The sequence below is a fragment of the Apodemus sylvaticus genome, chromosome 8, assembly GCF_947179515.1.
Source record: "Apodemus sylvaticus chromosome 8, mApoSyl1.1, whole genome shotgun sequence".
NCBI classification, from domain to species: domain Eukaryota; kingdom Metazoa; phylum Chordata; class Mammalia; order Rodentia; family Muridae; genus Apodemus; species Apodemus sylvaticus.
In genome coordinates this window covers 75,155,773-75,170,063 of record NC_067479.1, presented here as the reverse complement: position 1 = coordinate 75,170,063, position 14,291 = coordinate 75,155,773, and the positions used below count along the sequence as shown (strand labels likewise).

General features: G+C 54.5%; 3 protein-coding genes across 10 annotated transcripts; 2 read left to right on the top strand and 1 right to left on the bottom strand.

The window, feature by feature from the left end:
- Positions 1-186: 186 nt before the first annotated feature.
- Positions 187-14,264, bottom strand: Znf219 (zinc finger protein 219). 8 transcript variants are annotated; one of them, XM_052191565.1, is made up of 5 exons: positions 14,068-14,264; positions 3,661-3,737; positions 1,901-3,335; positions 1,483-1,614; positions 187-1,252 (listed from the first exon to the last, which is right to left on the bottom strand). In XM_052191565.1, the coding sequence occupies exons 2-5, from the start codon at positions 3,664-3,666 to the stop codon at positions 645-647; spliced, it is 2,181 nt and encodes a 726-aa protein (XP_052047525.1). In that variant the 5' UTR covers positions 3,667-3,737; positions 14,068-14,264; the 3' UTR covers positions 187-644. The 8 variants fall into 8 exon arrangements, with proteins under 8 accessions (XP_052047525.1, XP_052047531.1, XP_052047528.1 ...); XM_052191571.1 differs by lacking the exon at positions 14,068-14,264 and adding an exon at positions 13,309-13,565; XM_052191568.1 differs by lacking the exon at positions 14,068-14,264 and adding an exon at positions 8,659-8,806.
- Positions 7,270-9,595, top strand: LOC127690740 (proline-rich protein 2-like). The gene is made up of 3 exons (XM_052190282.1): positions 7,270-7,277; positions 7,817-8,497; positions 9,592-9,595. The coding sequence occupies exons 1-3, from the start codon at positions 7,270-7,272 to the stop codon at positions 9,593-9,595; spliced, it is 693 nt and encodes a 230-aa protein (XP_052046242.1).
- On the top strand, positions 10,757-13,330 carry Tmem253 (transmembrane protein 253). The gene is made up of 6 exons (XM_052191574.1): positions 10,757-10,889; positions 11,268-11,378; positions 11,472-11,528; positions 12,140-12,250; positions 12,330-12,476; positions 12,778-13,330. Exons 1-6 carry the CDS (start codon positions 10,782-10,784, stop codon positions 12,856-12,858), a joined length of 615 nt encoding a protein of 204 aa, XP_052047534.1. The 5' UTR covers positions 10,757-10,781; the 3' UTR covers positions 12,859-13,330.
- Positions 14,265-14,291: the final 27 nt, after the last annotated feature.

The window sequence follows — 14,291 nt, the reverse complement described above, 5'->3', positions numbered from 1 at the left end:
AATGCCACAGTTATCTAGTGATGTCCTCTGGCCTCAGCGCAAGAGAACCTGAGGCTATTTATTACAAGTGCTAATTCTTAGGGCCTCGTATCCAGAGTTACTGAGTCAAAGTTTTGCATCCTTATCGAGCTTGCTGATAAAGAAGTGCCCGGGAAGAGTGAAACACAGGCAGACAGACACACAGGGCCTTGTGCCTCAAGACACCTGTTTATTGGGGACATGACTCTTCAACAGGGATGACAGGAATCGTACCAAAAATAGCAACGTCTACAGGGCCCCTGATAGGGCTAGAAGGGTACAGTGCCCCCACCCCCACCCCTTATACAAAAATAAACTCTCGTGCCTATGGACCAGCAGAAACTGGCAGAGTGGCTCCTCAACAGGAGCACATCCTCCACCAGCCCTAGGACCCCGTTCTCTGACCCTCACCTCTGCCACTTCTAAGGCACTGTGACTCCTCCGGGCTGGGGGGGCATTGCCTGCCCACTCTCCCTCACCCACTGCCCATTTACCTCTTGGTCCACCTTGGGCTGGGATACGGGTCCCACACTGCTCCCTGCTGGCTGCTCTACCCAACTACCTCTAGCACTTACCCGCTCCCGCGGGGTAAGCTTACTAAGCTAATCGCTCCTAAGAGGGCTTCCCTACCGTTCTTGCCCCCCAAGACCTGCCTCTCCAGATCTAGACAGCCCTGGGCTGCCCTCCTCTTCCAGTGGAGGACTGGGAGGGGTCTCTCCTGATGGTGCCCGGACATAGGGTGGAGACGTGTCAGCTCGGGGCTGCCGGCGGCCCCGAGCACGACGGCTGTGGTGTACTTGCAGATGCAAGGCCATGAGCTCAGGAGCTCCAGTGGCAAAGGGGCAGAAGAGGCAGCGGTGGAGGGCACCCCCTGCCCCGGCCTCACCTCCCGGGCCTGCCCGCAGGGACAGGTCCAGGGGTTCGGCCTCACCACCTCGCCCGTTGCGCAGGGTCCTCCCAGGGCTGACGGGCTTCCTACGCGACCCTGGTCCCGTGCTGCTCGAAGGAGGCCGGGTACTCGCAGTGCCCTCTACCCAGCTGGCAGAGGCCTGAGTTGGCTTGGCTCCTGACTGCGGCTGCAGCGAGCTGCGCTGGGAAGGTGGCGGGGGTTCTGGGGGAGGCCCAGGGCCCGCACTGCTCCTCTGCTCTCGGTGGTGTCGCTGAAGGTGATACTTGAGAGAGCCCGACTGGGTACCTGCATAGTCGCAGTGTGGACACTTGTAGGGACGCTCACCTGGGAAGAATGGGTTAGAGTAGGTCACGGGGTCACTACCAGTCGCACACCCCACACTGGTATTTTGTTCAATTTACAAACTTCACCCCAAGGACCAGGAGCAAATGCTGACTCCCCACAAGGTGACTGAGATGACATGGCCAATCTGAAAGGACCCCCAGCCTTCTGGTTGCTCTTACGTTTGTTTCTTCCTCTCCTAGACCCTCCCCTAGGCAGAAAGCCTCCCTCACCTGTGTGCACTCGAAGATGCACTTTTAGGTGATGTGCCGAGCGGAAAGATTTCCCACAGAAGGGGCAGTCCTTGCCAGTGGCCCCACGGCCCGCTTCAGATCGCGTCCCTCCAACCAGCAGCCCGTTTTCTTCTGCAACACGTTAAGAGAAAGTTATAGGGTCTCGCTGCCTTGTCCCGGTCAGGTACCCATTACACCCACCATCCCTTCGGGCCCAAGAGGAAAAAGGTTTGGGGGAACACAGATTTGTTAAAGAGTTAATAAATACCCTTAGGAAACCACAAAGCTTCCAGTAAGAAAAAGGAAGTGCGGGGACAGAAGACCCGGCGAAATCAAAGCAGGTCTTCTAAAAAGGAGTGTTGGACAAATTTTCGAGAATCAAACGCCACAACCCCCAGAGAAAATTGTGAGTCCATACCTTGGGTGGCCGTAGATCTTGCCTGGGCCCCCGCGGCAGGGGCAGGCTGTCCTGACCCCTCACCTGGGTTGGGGTGCAGGGAAGCCAGAGAGCCCAGCGACCTGCCTCGGGCCCAGCTCTCCTCTTCCGCCTCCACCACTTCTTCTTCCTCTTCTGCTTCGTCTGTACGGGGTCGCCGAGCCCGGCTGGGAAGAGCTGAAGGCAGCGGGCGGAACCCTCCATAGCTTCGGCCACCTCCAGGGTCAGCACCCTCACCATTGGGTCGCACTTCCCCAGCTCGCACGCTCAGGTAGCCTAAGAGGCTCGGGGGCTCTCGGCGCTCAGCAGGAGTGGGTGCTGGGGCCAGGAGGAGCGCAGGGCCCAGTGGCTCATAAGCCAGAAGGCTCAGGTCAGGAGGCTGAGGAGCCCTGGCGGGGGCAGAGCCAGGGCCTGGAGCACGCAGAGGACCCAGCTTGCTGGTGTGCACCTTCATGTGGTTCTTAAGGAACCAGGGCTCCTTGAAGCAGCGACCACATACGGGGCACGCATGATCAAAGGAGGCCTTGTGCTTGCGCATGTGACCCTTGAGAAACCAGGACTGGGTAAAGCTCTGGCCGCACACCTGGCAACGGAACTCAGGTGGCGCAGGGGGCTCCTCCGGAGGTGCAGGAGTTGGGGCAGGGTTTGCCTCACGTTCAGGCTCTGGCCTAGGTTCAGGCTCAGGCTCAGGCTCAAGGGCAGATCTGGGTTCTTGCTGGGGTGGAGGCTGGGGTTCAGGCGTAGAAGTAGCCGCCAGGGGGCGCTCGGACGCCCCGTGGGCCGTTAGACTGTGGTGCAACAACTCCTCCTCCTGGCTGGAGCCAAAACTGCACAAGCTGCACTTCCAGGGCCTGTGCAGGATATGCAGGTGGCGTTCCCGCTCCGCTGAGGTACGAAACTTGCCTTTGCAGAAAGGGCAACGGAAGGCAGATGAGGAAGGAACCTGAGGGCGAGCCAGGCCCTCTGCAGCAGGGCTGGACTGCATGCCCCCCGAGCTTCTGGCTCTCCCGAGTCGGGCTTCACGAAGCAGGGCGCGTTCCTCCAACTCCAGCAACAGCCGTGCGGCAGGGCTGCGTGGACGCTCCGGCTGGTGCGTTCGGAGGTGTGAACGCAGCAGAGCCCTCTGCGCTGCACGGTGGCCGCAGTGTGGGCACTGGAAGGCTTGGGCGCCCGGGTGGGCTCTCAGGTGCAAAGCCAGGATGGAATTGAATCGGAAGCGCTTTCCGCACACAGGACAAGGGAAGCGCCTTTCGCCTGCACGACTCTCAGACCAGCCCACTGTTCCCATCCCAGGCGACCCGGGTCCTGGAGTCCCGCTGACACCTGGTCCGTTGGAGTAGTGCTGCAGATCCAGCTCGCCGTCGAAGGCTGGTGGGGAAGGCTCCAGGTGGCCGACCAGGAGGCGGGGACGTGAGCCCTGTGGGAAAAGACGCACATAGAGGACAGGGTGGAAAAGACCAATTTGTAGAAAACGCAAAGGCATCACGAAGAACAGTAAAAAGAGTGTGTGTGTAGGTTGGGAGGTTGGGACCTAAGCTAGGTACACTGATGCCTCTCACCTCCGGAAATTGTGGGACGAGTGGAAGTTGGACACTGGGGCCAAGTTAATAACGTATGTTACTGTAATAGGGAGTTGTTTTTTTTTTAAGAAAAAAGAGAGAGAGAGAGAGAGAGAGAGAGAGAGAGAGGAGGCAAGAGAGGGTGTGGGGGATGCTGTTGAAGGCACTTTGCAGGTCACTCACCTCCATGGGCCCCCTTCACATTCTTTGGTTCTGAGGATTGGAAGAAGCTGCTAATGAAGGCAACAGGTGCGGAGACGCTAAAACAAGACAGAGTGATTGGAGGAGATGAGCGCCGGCTTTCAGCAGTGAAGTCACCCCACTTAGCAGCCTGCGTTCTTGAAACCCATCCCTTCTTCCTACTGTGGTCTTGAGTTATCACATGCTTCCTATCTGCTGTCCTCAAAACTTGCATCCCTTGATCTGCCAACTTGTATGATAAATCCAGACTTCCTCCCCGAAATGGTGTTTTAAACCCCTGTCCAGAACCGCCATCACTACACACACACACACACACACACACACACACACACACACACACGGGTGGCCATCATAATATACCCCTCTTCCACTCGCGTTGGGCTGTGCCCCTGAATAAGCACATGTGGAGGGCTAGCCATACTCCTGTTATCCAAATGGTACTCGCGCCTCTCAGACCCAGGGCCAGCAGATTCCCTCCAGGTTCCTCCCCCTGGCTTCTGCCGGCACCCAGTCTTCTGGTCTTTCCTTCTCCCCCTCCCCCTTCCTGGATTCCTGATCCATTCATTTCCATTCATTACAGAGACTCATTCATGCATGGGAGAGAAACACCTCCCAGCAGCAGAGTCTGGAGACAGAGGGGGAGGGGCATGAAGGGAGAGCCAGCTACAGAGGGAATGAAGAGAGTTGGGGGAGGCCTGGAAGTTAAGGGGCACTACCAGCCTAGGGAAGGGGTTAAAAACTGCAAATCCCATTTAGGTTTCACCCCGTTTCAAACCTTGGAGCCTGTGGTTTGACGGGGCATCTCAGCCCCTTTGTCCAGAGCTGTTCCGAAGCAGGCTTTCCTCCTCTCTGCAGGGGAGAGGCTTCCTCACACAAGAGGAGGATTACACTGGCTCTGAGCTCAAGAGGCTGGAGTGAGGGATGGGGGGCGGGGCCTTGCCATCTGCACAGATAGGGGATCCACACAAGCTCTGAGCAGGAAGGGGTTAAAATTCTCCATCTAACATTCCCTATCCCTGACAAGTGCTGCACAGGGCTGGGAAGGAGAGTCGAGGAAGAAGGTGGTAATGGGAGGCTTTCCTGCTATTTAACTGCTGACAAGGTTATGGAATTTAGGCTTCAGTGCACGACCAGAAGTCATCCAATCTACCTTCCTCCTTCCATATAGAATATCTTGTTCAGGCTACATGAACTTAGGCCTAGCTTCTTTTTTTAAGCCTCAGACATAATACTCGATAAAGAACTTCCTTACAATGAGAATTATGGAACTGAAATGGGTTACTAAGAAAAAAGAGGAGTACATTAAAGAAAAAACATTACTACATTACTTTACTTACAAATTTTTAACTGAAGAGAAGTGGGCCAGGAGTTAGCCCTGCTTTATCAGCAAAGAAAACACTGGGGTCCAAAGCTTCTTTAATTTTCAACATTTAGTGGATGTGGCAAGACTTTATGAAAGGGCAAACACCTGTCACATACAAAATCTGACTTTTGAGAGCCAAAATTAACAAGATGTCCTGCTCAAACAACCGTAGAAAATAACTGCCACTTAATGTGTATGTTTCTATATGTACAAATTCAGGCATCCTTTCCTGGCCTGTGGTGCCTCCAAATGAGACTGTTACTGGGACCAACACCTGAGCAGGCTCACTGACAGTTGCATAAAGGAGTTAGACTAGAACTAAGAGTACAGGCTATTGCAAGCCTGGGCCTTACAACCTCCAGTAATCAGTTATCCTCTCTGTTTACCCTCTGTGAAACAAGTTATACTGAATTTACATGTATAGTCCCTGCCAACTTGAAAGGTGTGTGATTTTAAGTCACAGGACTCTTCCAGCCCCCAAGAGATGCTAAAACAAATGGCCATTCCTTCAGTACCATGGAGAGTGCAGTGGGCTACTAGAGATGGTCCTTTGGCTACCTCAATACCACAGATGGAGCGAGGAAGTGCTAGAGAGGCCAGATTGGCCATTTTAGAACCAGAGAGGACATAGAAACTAGTGAGTTACAGTGTGTGTGTGTGTGTGTGTGTGTGTGTGTGTGTGTGTGTGTGTGTGTGTGTCCTATGCAGGGGTTTCAGAGAAACTATGGAGGGCTATCTACCAAAGGAATTACTGTGGCCTTTTGGATGTTATTGAAAATAGAAAATATGTACACCTAGAAAATTTTTAATTATCTATACAGAATGTCATAACAGTTACAGTTTGTACATCCTGGAATGAGTTACTGAGGCATCGTATTGGAGTCCATCACATTCTGTTGCTTTCCTGGGGATTCCCGGAACATCCTGGTGTACAGCCAATCTGGTATATTCAGAGGAAGCAGATGGCTGGGAGGGGTGTGTGTGTGTGTGTGTGTGTGTGTGTGTGTGTGTGAATACTGCATGGTCATAGCTGACTAACCTATGGGCACATATTCTGATTCTGAGAAGATTCTAGGGCCTCTAAAATTGCCTGTAAAACACTAAGCAAAATGTGCCCTAGGAAAATGGCCTAATATCTGAGGCAAAAAGAAGAGAAAAAAGGCAGGGCTTCCTCACCCGAACAAGAACCCCCACACTTCTGCAAGTAGCAGCTTCCAGGATGGAAAGCAGAGACGCATAAGAACGCACAAATGTTAGATGAATTTCTCCTCAGGGGATGTTCCCCAGAAGGTGGCCTAAAACCAGTGAAATCCACAGAGACCTCCTAGGCCCAGTCAAGATGGCTTCCGTCATCTCTACATCAAACCAGGTCTCAGGGACCAGAGCTCATAAATTGCTCTCAATAAGGGAGTACCAACAGAGACAGAATCTGTGACCTGGTTTGGAACCTAAGTCAGACATGTATCGTCTATGGACAATCCTCACATTTTTCTATACTCAAAAGCTTAAACACCACCTCTGAGCCTTGGCCAGAGAGTGGCACTGACCTACTTTCCACACACAGTGGGAATCAGGGGTTATCTTGTTCCTGTTTGCATTTTGCAGGGATGCAGGACCAGTGTTACAAATTAGAAATATTTCCAAAGCAACAGGCCAATTACTTTTACATACTATGAGAGCCGAAACAGACGTAGTGTGGACCACCAAATCTCACCGAGGATGAATGGGGTGGTGAAAAGCCTCACAGAAGAATCTGCTAAATAAAGGACCAAGAAGACTGCCCCTCCCTACCCCAAATCTTGTGATTTGAAGATTTTTTAAGGTCAAGTATTCAGTAGCAAAAGATCAGGGTCTCTGGGGCCTAGCAGTAATTAGGCCTCTGTCTCTGGTCATCCCCAACACATGATTTTTTTCCCCTCTTGTTGGCAATCTTCCCTCTCCTAAATCAGCTAACAAATATGAACCACAGCGTTAGATGGGAGTACATGGAAGTACATAGAAAGGGGGCTTATTAGATAGCCCAGAGTCAAGGACCACCTGGAGAACACACACAAGAGAACAACTCACTTGTAAGTCTCCCCGGGGCTCTCTGAACATCCATGCTCTGAGCTGTTTCAAATCCACAGTACACTGAACCTGAACACCATTTAAAATGAGTTCTTGGGAAAAGGACGGGGGGGGGGGGGGGGGGGCAGCATGGAATTTCAGTCATTGGCTCCCGTATAACTATGAAGAGGTGAGAGGGACATACAATACACACACACACACAATCTTATCCTAGACCAATGTTCTAGCATGTCCTAACTTGACCCCATTCTTAAAGTTCTGAGGCGCCTGGGATTGGGGGGTAAAGAGGACATATATACAGCCTCAAGTCTCTTTAACTAGAGCTGGCCCTAAAAAAGTCAGTATTAGTGCCTGTCTGAGCCTCAGGTCTCAAGCTGGGAGGTGGGTAAGAGATCTGGGAAAACTCCCCTCTCAAAAACTGGTAGGCAAGCAGAGCAGGACCTGTGTGATCTCACACGAGGGACTCCACCAGCACACCTCACACTCCACCCGTGGAAAATAATCCAGGAGGATAATGGGGGCAGGGTTGGGAGATAGGGAGGCCAGAGCTCAGCTACCCCGGGCCAGGAGAACAAAAGCGGAGTTACAGCCGCCTCCGCGGCTGCCGCGGGCCGAGCTCTTTGTGACACTTTGTTTGGGACACAGAGAGAAGCACCCCCATCCTCTCCCCTCCCCCCTACACCCCCCCCCTTGCCCTGCCGGTCCCAGAGTTAGGGCTCCTTCGCCCGCCCCCCACCCGCTGCACCTGGCCTGGGGCGCACCTCCACTGTGCTCACGGCTCTCCCACCGCGCACCCCCAGGCCCCCTGCACCCCAGGCCGCGGCGCCCGGCCTCACGGCCCCTACAAAGCCGCGCGCCCCCGCCCCGCGCCGCGGCCCTCCCCTCCGTGCGGGGCTCCCGGCTTCCCCACCTGGCCCCCTCCCCCGGACCCCCCCAACTCTCACGCCAGCCCCGCCGCCCCCACCCCGCCCCCCGAAGCGGCGGGCGAAGTTTGCCGGGGCCGCGCGGCGCCCCTCCCCCGCCCCCGCCCCCTGCACCTGCTCCGCGCGCGCCCCCTCCGGGAGGGGCGGGGAGGGCGGCGGCGGGGGGGGGCGCGGGGGGAGCGGCTACTCACGAGCCCCGGCGGGCGGCGGCGCGGGCGGCGGCGGCGGCGGGCCGGCGGCGCGGGCGTCAGCGTTACGTGGGGCCGGGGGAGATGCGCCGGGCCCCGGCCCCCCCGCCCCCGGCCCGGCCCCCGCCCCTCCCCGGCCCTCCGCCCCCGGCCCGGCCCGCATTGTGTGCGGCGGGAGGCGGCCCGGCCATTAGCATGCGGGGGGCGGCGCGGCGGGCAGCGCGCTCGGGCTCCGGGGCCGGGGGACCCCCGGAGCGGCAAGAGGCGGCCGCCAGGGGGTGCGGGCCTTGGGGGGCCGGGGGCGTCGCGCGAGGAGGAGGGGGCGGGGTGGGGCGCGCAGACCGTTCCTGGAGGGGACTGGAGGAGATTGTGAAAGGTCATCTTGTCCTTCCCCCAGCCTCCAAGCAGGCTGCCCCTCCCACCCTAGACCCGGACATACCAGGGAAGGAGTTGGCTCTGCCGCTGCTTCTGCCCCAACATGCACAGGCTCGGGAAGTTCTTCCTGGGGTTTTATCTCAAAGCCTCTCCCTTACAATTTGTCTCTCTTTTGGGAGAGGAGGAGGGGCGATTATAGAGATAGTTAATGTCTGCCGTACAAGAAACATTATTAAAGTTACTCTTCCGCCTTTGCCGTTCTTGATAAACACTTCTCGCTCCTGCTTCACGAATACTATTTTCCGTTCTTTAAGACACTTTAATGGCTCTTCAATGCAACAATATTTACTGAGTTCTTACCAAGCACCCGGCGCTGTGCTCAACACTGGGGGTATGCAGAGGGAAGGGGGATGTGTTACTTTCTCCCGACACTATAGCCCAAACAGTAGTTGCACACTCCTAAGTGGCATACTCAGATTTAGTCAATATTTACTCGATGAGTGTTCACGTATTTAGCATGAGATCTTTCCAGTAATCCTCTAATATAGGCTCCGTTTACAGAAAAAGTAGGTTCAACGTCTCTCCTTCCACTGACCTGCAAATTCAGGGACATCACAAGGCCTATATCTCAACCTTGCCATTAAATAAAGTCAGCTCTCTTGGTGATTGAAATGAGAGGAACTAGGCACAATTTGTCTGGTTCCCTTTAAACTTCGAGTCCCGGTGCCCAGGAAATCAGCATGGATACAGTGCTCCAGTGGTGTTGGCTCAGCAGAGAGTAGGGCAGAAGTGGTTCATGAGGAAAGCTACTTCCCTTCCCTTCCTCCTGGGCCTCAACTCCCAAGGATCTTCTGGCTCAGTATCTTTTATTTACGGTGGTTATAAATAATAGCCACCTCCTTATGTGGTGTGTGCTGGGCTAAGCTAATTCGTATGCATTTTCTCTTCATGCTCAAGGCAACCCCTTGAGATTGGTATTGTTAATTTCTCTTTACAGATAAGGGAACAGATTAAGCAACTTGACTGAGGTCAGCCAGATAGATCAGGGACACGGGCACAGGTAGTATCATCTCGAGACCTCAGGCTCTCTTCTATACTTGCTGTGTAAAGTATACATTCAGGCCAGCTGGCTCTCCTTCTTAAATGTGGAAATAAAGGTTCTCACCTTTGCTTCAGAGCAAGCCCTGTGATAATACGGACAGTGAGCACGTCTGTGTACCACCTTCTCAGCACCTTTCTTGACTGCCCTATCCACCCTGGAATCAACTTCCCTTGGGGGCATACACATTGTTGTTAGTTCTGTTTATCAGAGAATGAAGTGGAGTTCAATTAGGTAAAATAATGTCACAATAACGTAGCCAAGGTCACCGACCTGAAGAGGTGACAGAACTGAGATACTAGCCCAGGCCTTAGGAGACCTTTGTAACGCAAAACTATTGTTGGTATAGTGGCCTATTCCAGACCAGCACCTAGGTATCAGTCTTCATTGGGTCAGAAACAATCCCAGTGCACAAGGCTTTCCCTCCCTTTAATCAACTAGTCAAAGCCCTGGGGTGGATTCCTAGTGCCACCCATAGAAAAAGGTGAGGAAAAGAAACTGTCCAGAGAAGCCAGGGGCGGGGGCATGAAAACCCGGCGGGGGCAATCCAGACAGTAACACAGAATCTCACTAGGGCAGAATCAGTAATTTGAGGAGGAAGCCAAAGAACAAAGACTGAATGGAAATAAGGGGAGATCGAGGTCTAGAATGATTTTGTTCATAGTGATGAAGTAAGCAAACCCTGAAGAGGGGTAGAAATAGGGAAATAGGAAGTGGAAATACGGAGACAGGCCGGGTGGCTAGTGGAAGGAGCTGAGGTTCATGTCTACGTAAGGCCACTCCCTGGATCTTTAGGCCCTCATAGTGACCTTTGCCCCACCACACCTCAGCCCTCTGACAGACTAAGTGCCAGGAAAAGACTGTCTGCTCTGAGCTACCAGGCCCCTAAGGAGTACTGTGACCAGCTGAGTTCCAACCCATTGGAGTGACCCCTTCAGAGTAGGTAGGTATAAGGCTTCTGGGCCTAACCCTGAATTAGGAGTGGGCAGAGGGGTTAATGAAAGAGATGTTGTGTGTCCCATTTCTTGAAAAAACCCATAATGAACTTTTCCAACCCAGGAAATCCCACTCTTACAGTGGAGCAAGCAATGGATCAGAATGTTGATCAGCCAAGGCAGGAGAGACCCAGCCTTCGCCTGGAAAAGCTACAGCACTGGGCAAGACACAGGCAAAGCGGACGCCTCCTGGGGCTGGCGGTAAGGCCAGGGTGCCCCGCTTCAGGTTTTAGCTGACAGTACATAGTTCCATTCCACTCGTGGTCAGTGAGCACACACCGTGCCCTGGAAACTGTGCTGGGGATTGGGGGTAGTGGGAGAAGAGATGTACAAATTAACAAAGCAAAGCCCTTCCAAATAGCTTGTCTTTACCTTTGGGGAAAACATGAAGGTAAGTGGACATGACAGAAAGGAAAACAGTGGCATCTAATTTTTGAATTTCACTTTTTAAACTGCCCCAGCACGGGGACTTTCCTCTACTGTGCATTTATCCCAATGAATGATATCTAAAGGATGAAAACATTGGGTGGAGGAAAAAGCCCCTGACAGTCCCCTCTAATGCCGGGCTCTGGCCTCCAGGTGAGCCAACTATGGCTGGCAATAGCTGCGGTCCCCTTTACAATCTCGCTTTCCTGCTTGACCTCTGCCTGTCACCTGGCCACAGCACTGCCACTTTGGCCTGGAGCCTCGGTAAGACCCACCATAAGGGAGGGGGAAAGGAAGGTCCTGGGGACCCCTCTCTAACAAAGCTAGAGTTCACATTTCGCCCTTCTAACCATTCAGGGGGTCCTCACTGGCGTTGTCACGCTTGAACTTCGAAGAGCACCTTGCATCTGGAAGGTGAGAGAATATAGGCCTCCTCCCATTCTCCCAGTACACAGGCAAGCGCGCACGCACACACACACACAGACACACACAGACACACACAGACACACACACACACACACACACACACACACACACACGCACACGCACACGCGCACGCACGCACGCACGCATATACCCCTCAACCCAAAAACTGATGTATCCTCTCAGCTATCTGTCGCTGACTGAAGCAAGAAAGTGAGAAATGTTAGAAAGCTAATGATCCTGCTTGAAGGTAGGGAAATAGGAGCAGAAATCTGAGAGCGGCCTGTTTATCTTTTGTGTGTGTGTGGAGGGGGGGTGCAGGGGATTGAACCCAGAGACACATGCACAATAGGTAAACACTAGCCCTGGGCTAAAGCCTCAGCCCAACCCCCATAAGTTACTCAGGATGGTCTTGAACATATTCTGTAGCCCAATCAGGCCTTGAACTTTTTGATCCTCCTGCCTCAGCCTCCCCAAGTGTCAGAGATTACAGGCCTACACTAGTCCCGTGTCTGAGTTTTGTTTTCAGCTAGGTTGTAGGTGGAGTTTGAGTTTGCAGTGTGACTCCCAAGCTGGTCAGGGCTGAGCTGGCTCACTGGTAGGTGCGGGCCATGATGATATCCAACACCCTCAACCTGATCTTGGGCTTCGTGGCGGTGGTGATAGAGGTGATGAAGACAGCCTTGGGGACGGCCTCTACTGACTCCTCCCAGGTACTGGTAAATGAAGGCAGAAGGGCAGAAAAAAATTGGGGCTGTCTCCACAAAAGCGTTCTCACCCTGCTACCTGCAGTTGACAGGGTTGCTGGTGCTAGAACTCAGCGCCGAGGCCTTCACCCTAGGGGGAGTGCTGGTCTCCACATATGCCCTATTCTTGCTGAGCCAGAGGAAGCCCGGATCCTTCAAGAAGTCAAGGCTGCAGTACCAGGAGCTACAGGAGGTAGGAGGTGCTACCAGCTAACCTTTCATCTGGCAGTCCTAGTCTGTGCACTTAAGGGCAAACAGTGGGGCATAGGGAAGGGAACGGCTGGAACTGATTGGCTTTCTGGCATTGGACGTTCGTTCCCTAATGACGTTTGTGAAGAAACTGGGTATTTAATGACTGGAGCAGCACGTGTGCATAAACATTAGGAAGGAGCCGTAATGTATTATTGGAAAGACTGGAATAACGGGAAGGGGTTTGATTCTGCCCCTGGGTTTCCCCTTTGCTGACCCTAAAATTTGCTCACATCTGTTTTCAGGGGCTCTCGGAGGTGGAGGAGGTGTCTGGTTTAGATAATGGTCCCGTGGTGGCTAGCACAGGAACTAGAACGGATGAGTGAGTGGGCAAGATGGGTGTCACCGTCCTCCTACGCCAAGGGGGCATCTCCAGGCACTTCTGCATCGTGCACCTCCCTTGGACTATAACTGGATCCCCCAGGATGTGAATGAAGCCCAGAGTGCCCTCAGTTTCCCCTCAAGCCAGGCCCATTTCTCTTCTCTTTCCCCACTAGAGGGAGATAACTGGACTAGAGACCTCCCTCACCTCACCCTTCTCGAGCAGCTTCCTCCCTTGCGTTCTTGGCCTTCTTCCTCCCTGCCTCTCCATCCAGCTTCACACCTGCCTCATCTCACTGTTCACCTTTCACAATCCCATCCACTCCAAGCCCGGTTGCTGCAGCAGCCAAGCCAGAATCCGTGTCGGTTGTGCTCCGGGTTTCCCTTGGATCCGGGTCCTGCCTAATTTACCAGAGACTACAAATCCCAGGATGCCCCGCTACCCCGTGACCTACTGCAAAATAAAGAGCCTTCCCTCGGCGGCGGGGGCGCTGTGCATCTGCTGAATGACGCCAGGAGCTGGGAGCAGGGCCTAGCCGAGTTTCCTCGGACGCGACCACTGGCCCCGCGTGCGGGGAGGTGCCGGGAGGGCCGTGGCGCACAGAGGCGCCGCCACCGCGGCCAGGCTACCGCCACCGGCTGCGGGTCTCTAGCCCTCTTGCCTGCAGCTGCCGGTACTAGCAGAGGCTGGGGGTCGGCGCCGGGCCAAGCCGCGCTTCCCCAGGTGCTGCCGCCGCGCCCCTCGCGCGAGTGCCCAGGTTCAAAGTCCTGAGACTTGGAGCGCGCGCGAGAAGGGGGTTGGAGATGATGAGTCAGAGGCGCCGGCCCTCCTCGCCCCCTCCCCCCGGGCCGGGCGCTGTGAGGACAGGCTGGCTGGGCAGGCGGGGGCTACCGACCTAAGGCTTTCCCGCCTCTAGCGAGCACGCTGGTGGACCGAGCCCGCGTGGCCGCCACCCTTTCCAAGGCGGGAGCAGGACTGCGCAGGCTCAGCCTTTCGGCCACCCCCGGCGGGCCTTTGATCCCTGCAGCGGTACGGTCGCTGAAGCTCTTTTTGTACTGTGCCCACACCACTTATGACCTCTGCAAGTGTACAAAGATGATAGACTCGGTTGGTTTGGGGGGAAAGCCCAGGAAAATGGTGGGTCCCAATAGCACCAGGGGGCAGCTTAGTAGCTGCTGAAAAGTAGAGATTGACTAGGCCTAAGAGAACTCACCCCAAATTCACATAGTGCCCGGGATGGGTGTTCGCCTCACATCATTTTTGTTCCCACTTGAGAAGGCTTCTTTTCCCTAGAGAATGCTGCTTCTCCGGGCTCAGGCAAGCCCAGGTACCAGTGAGGCTAGAGCGCAGCCTGGCTGGCTTGCCTTGACATTGCAGTGGCGCCAGCTGCAGATCCTTTCTGTTTGTGACACCTTGGGAGTGGTAATAGTCGCCCTA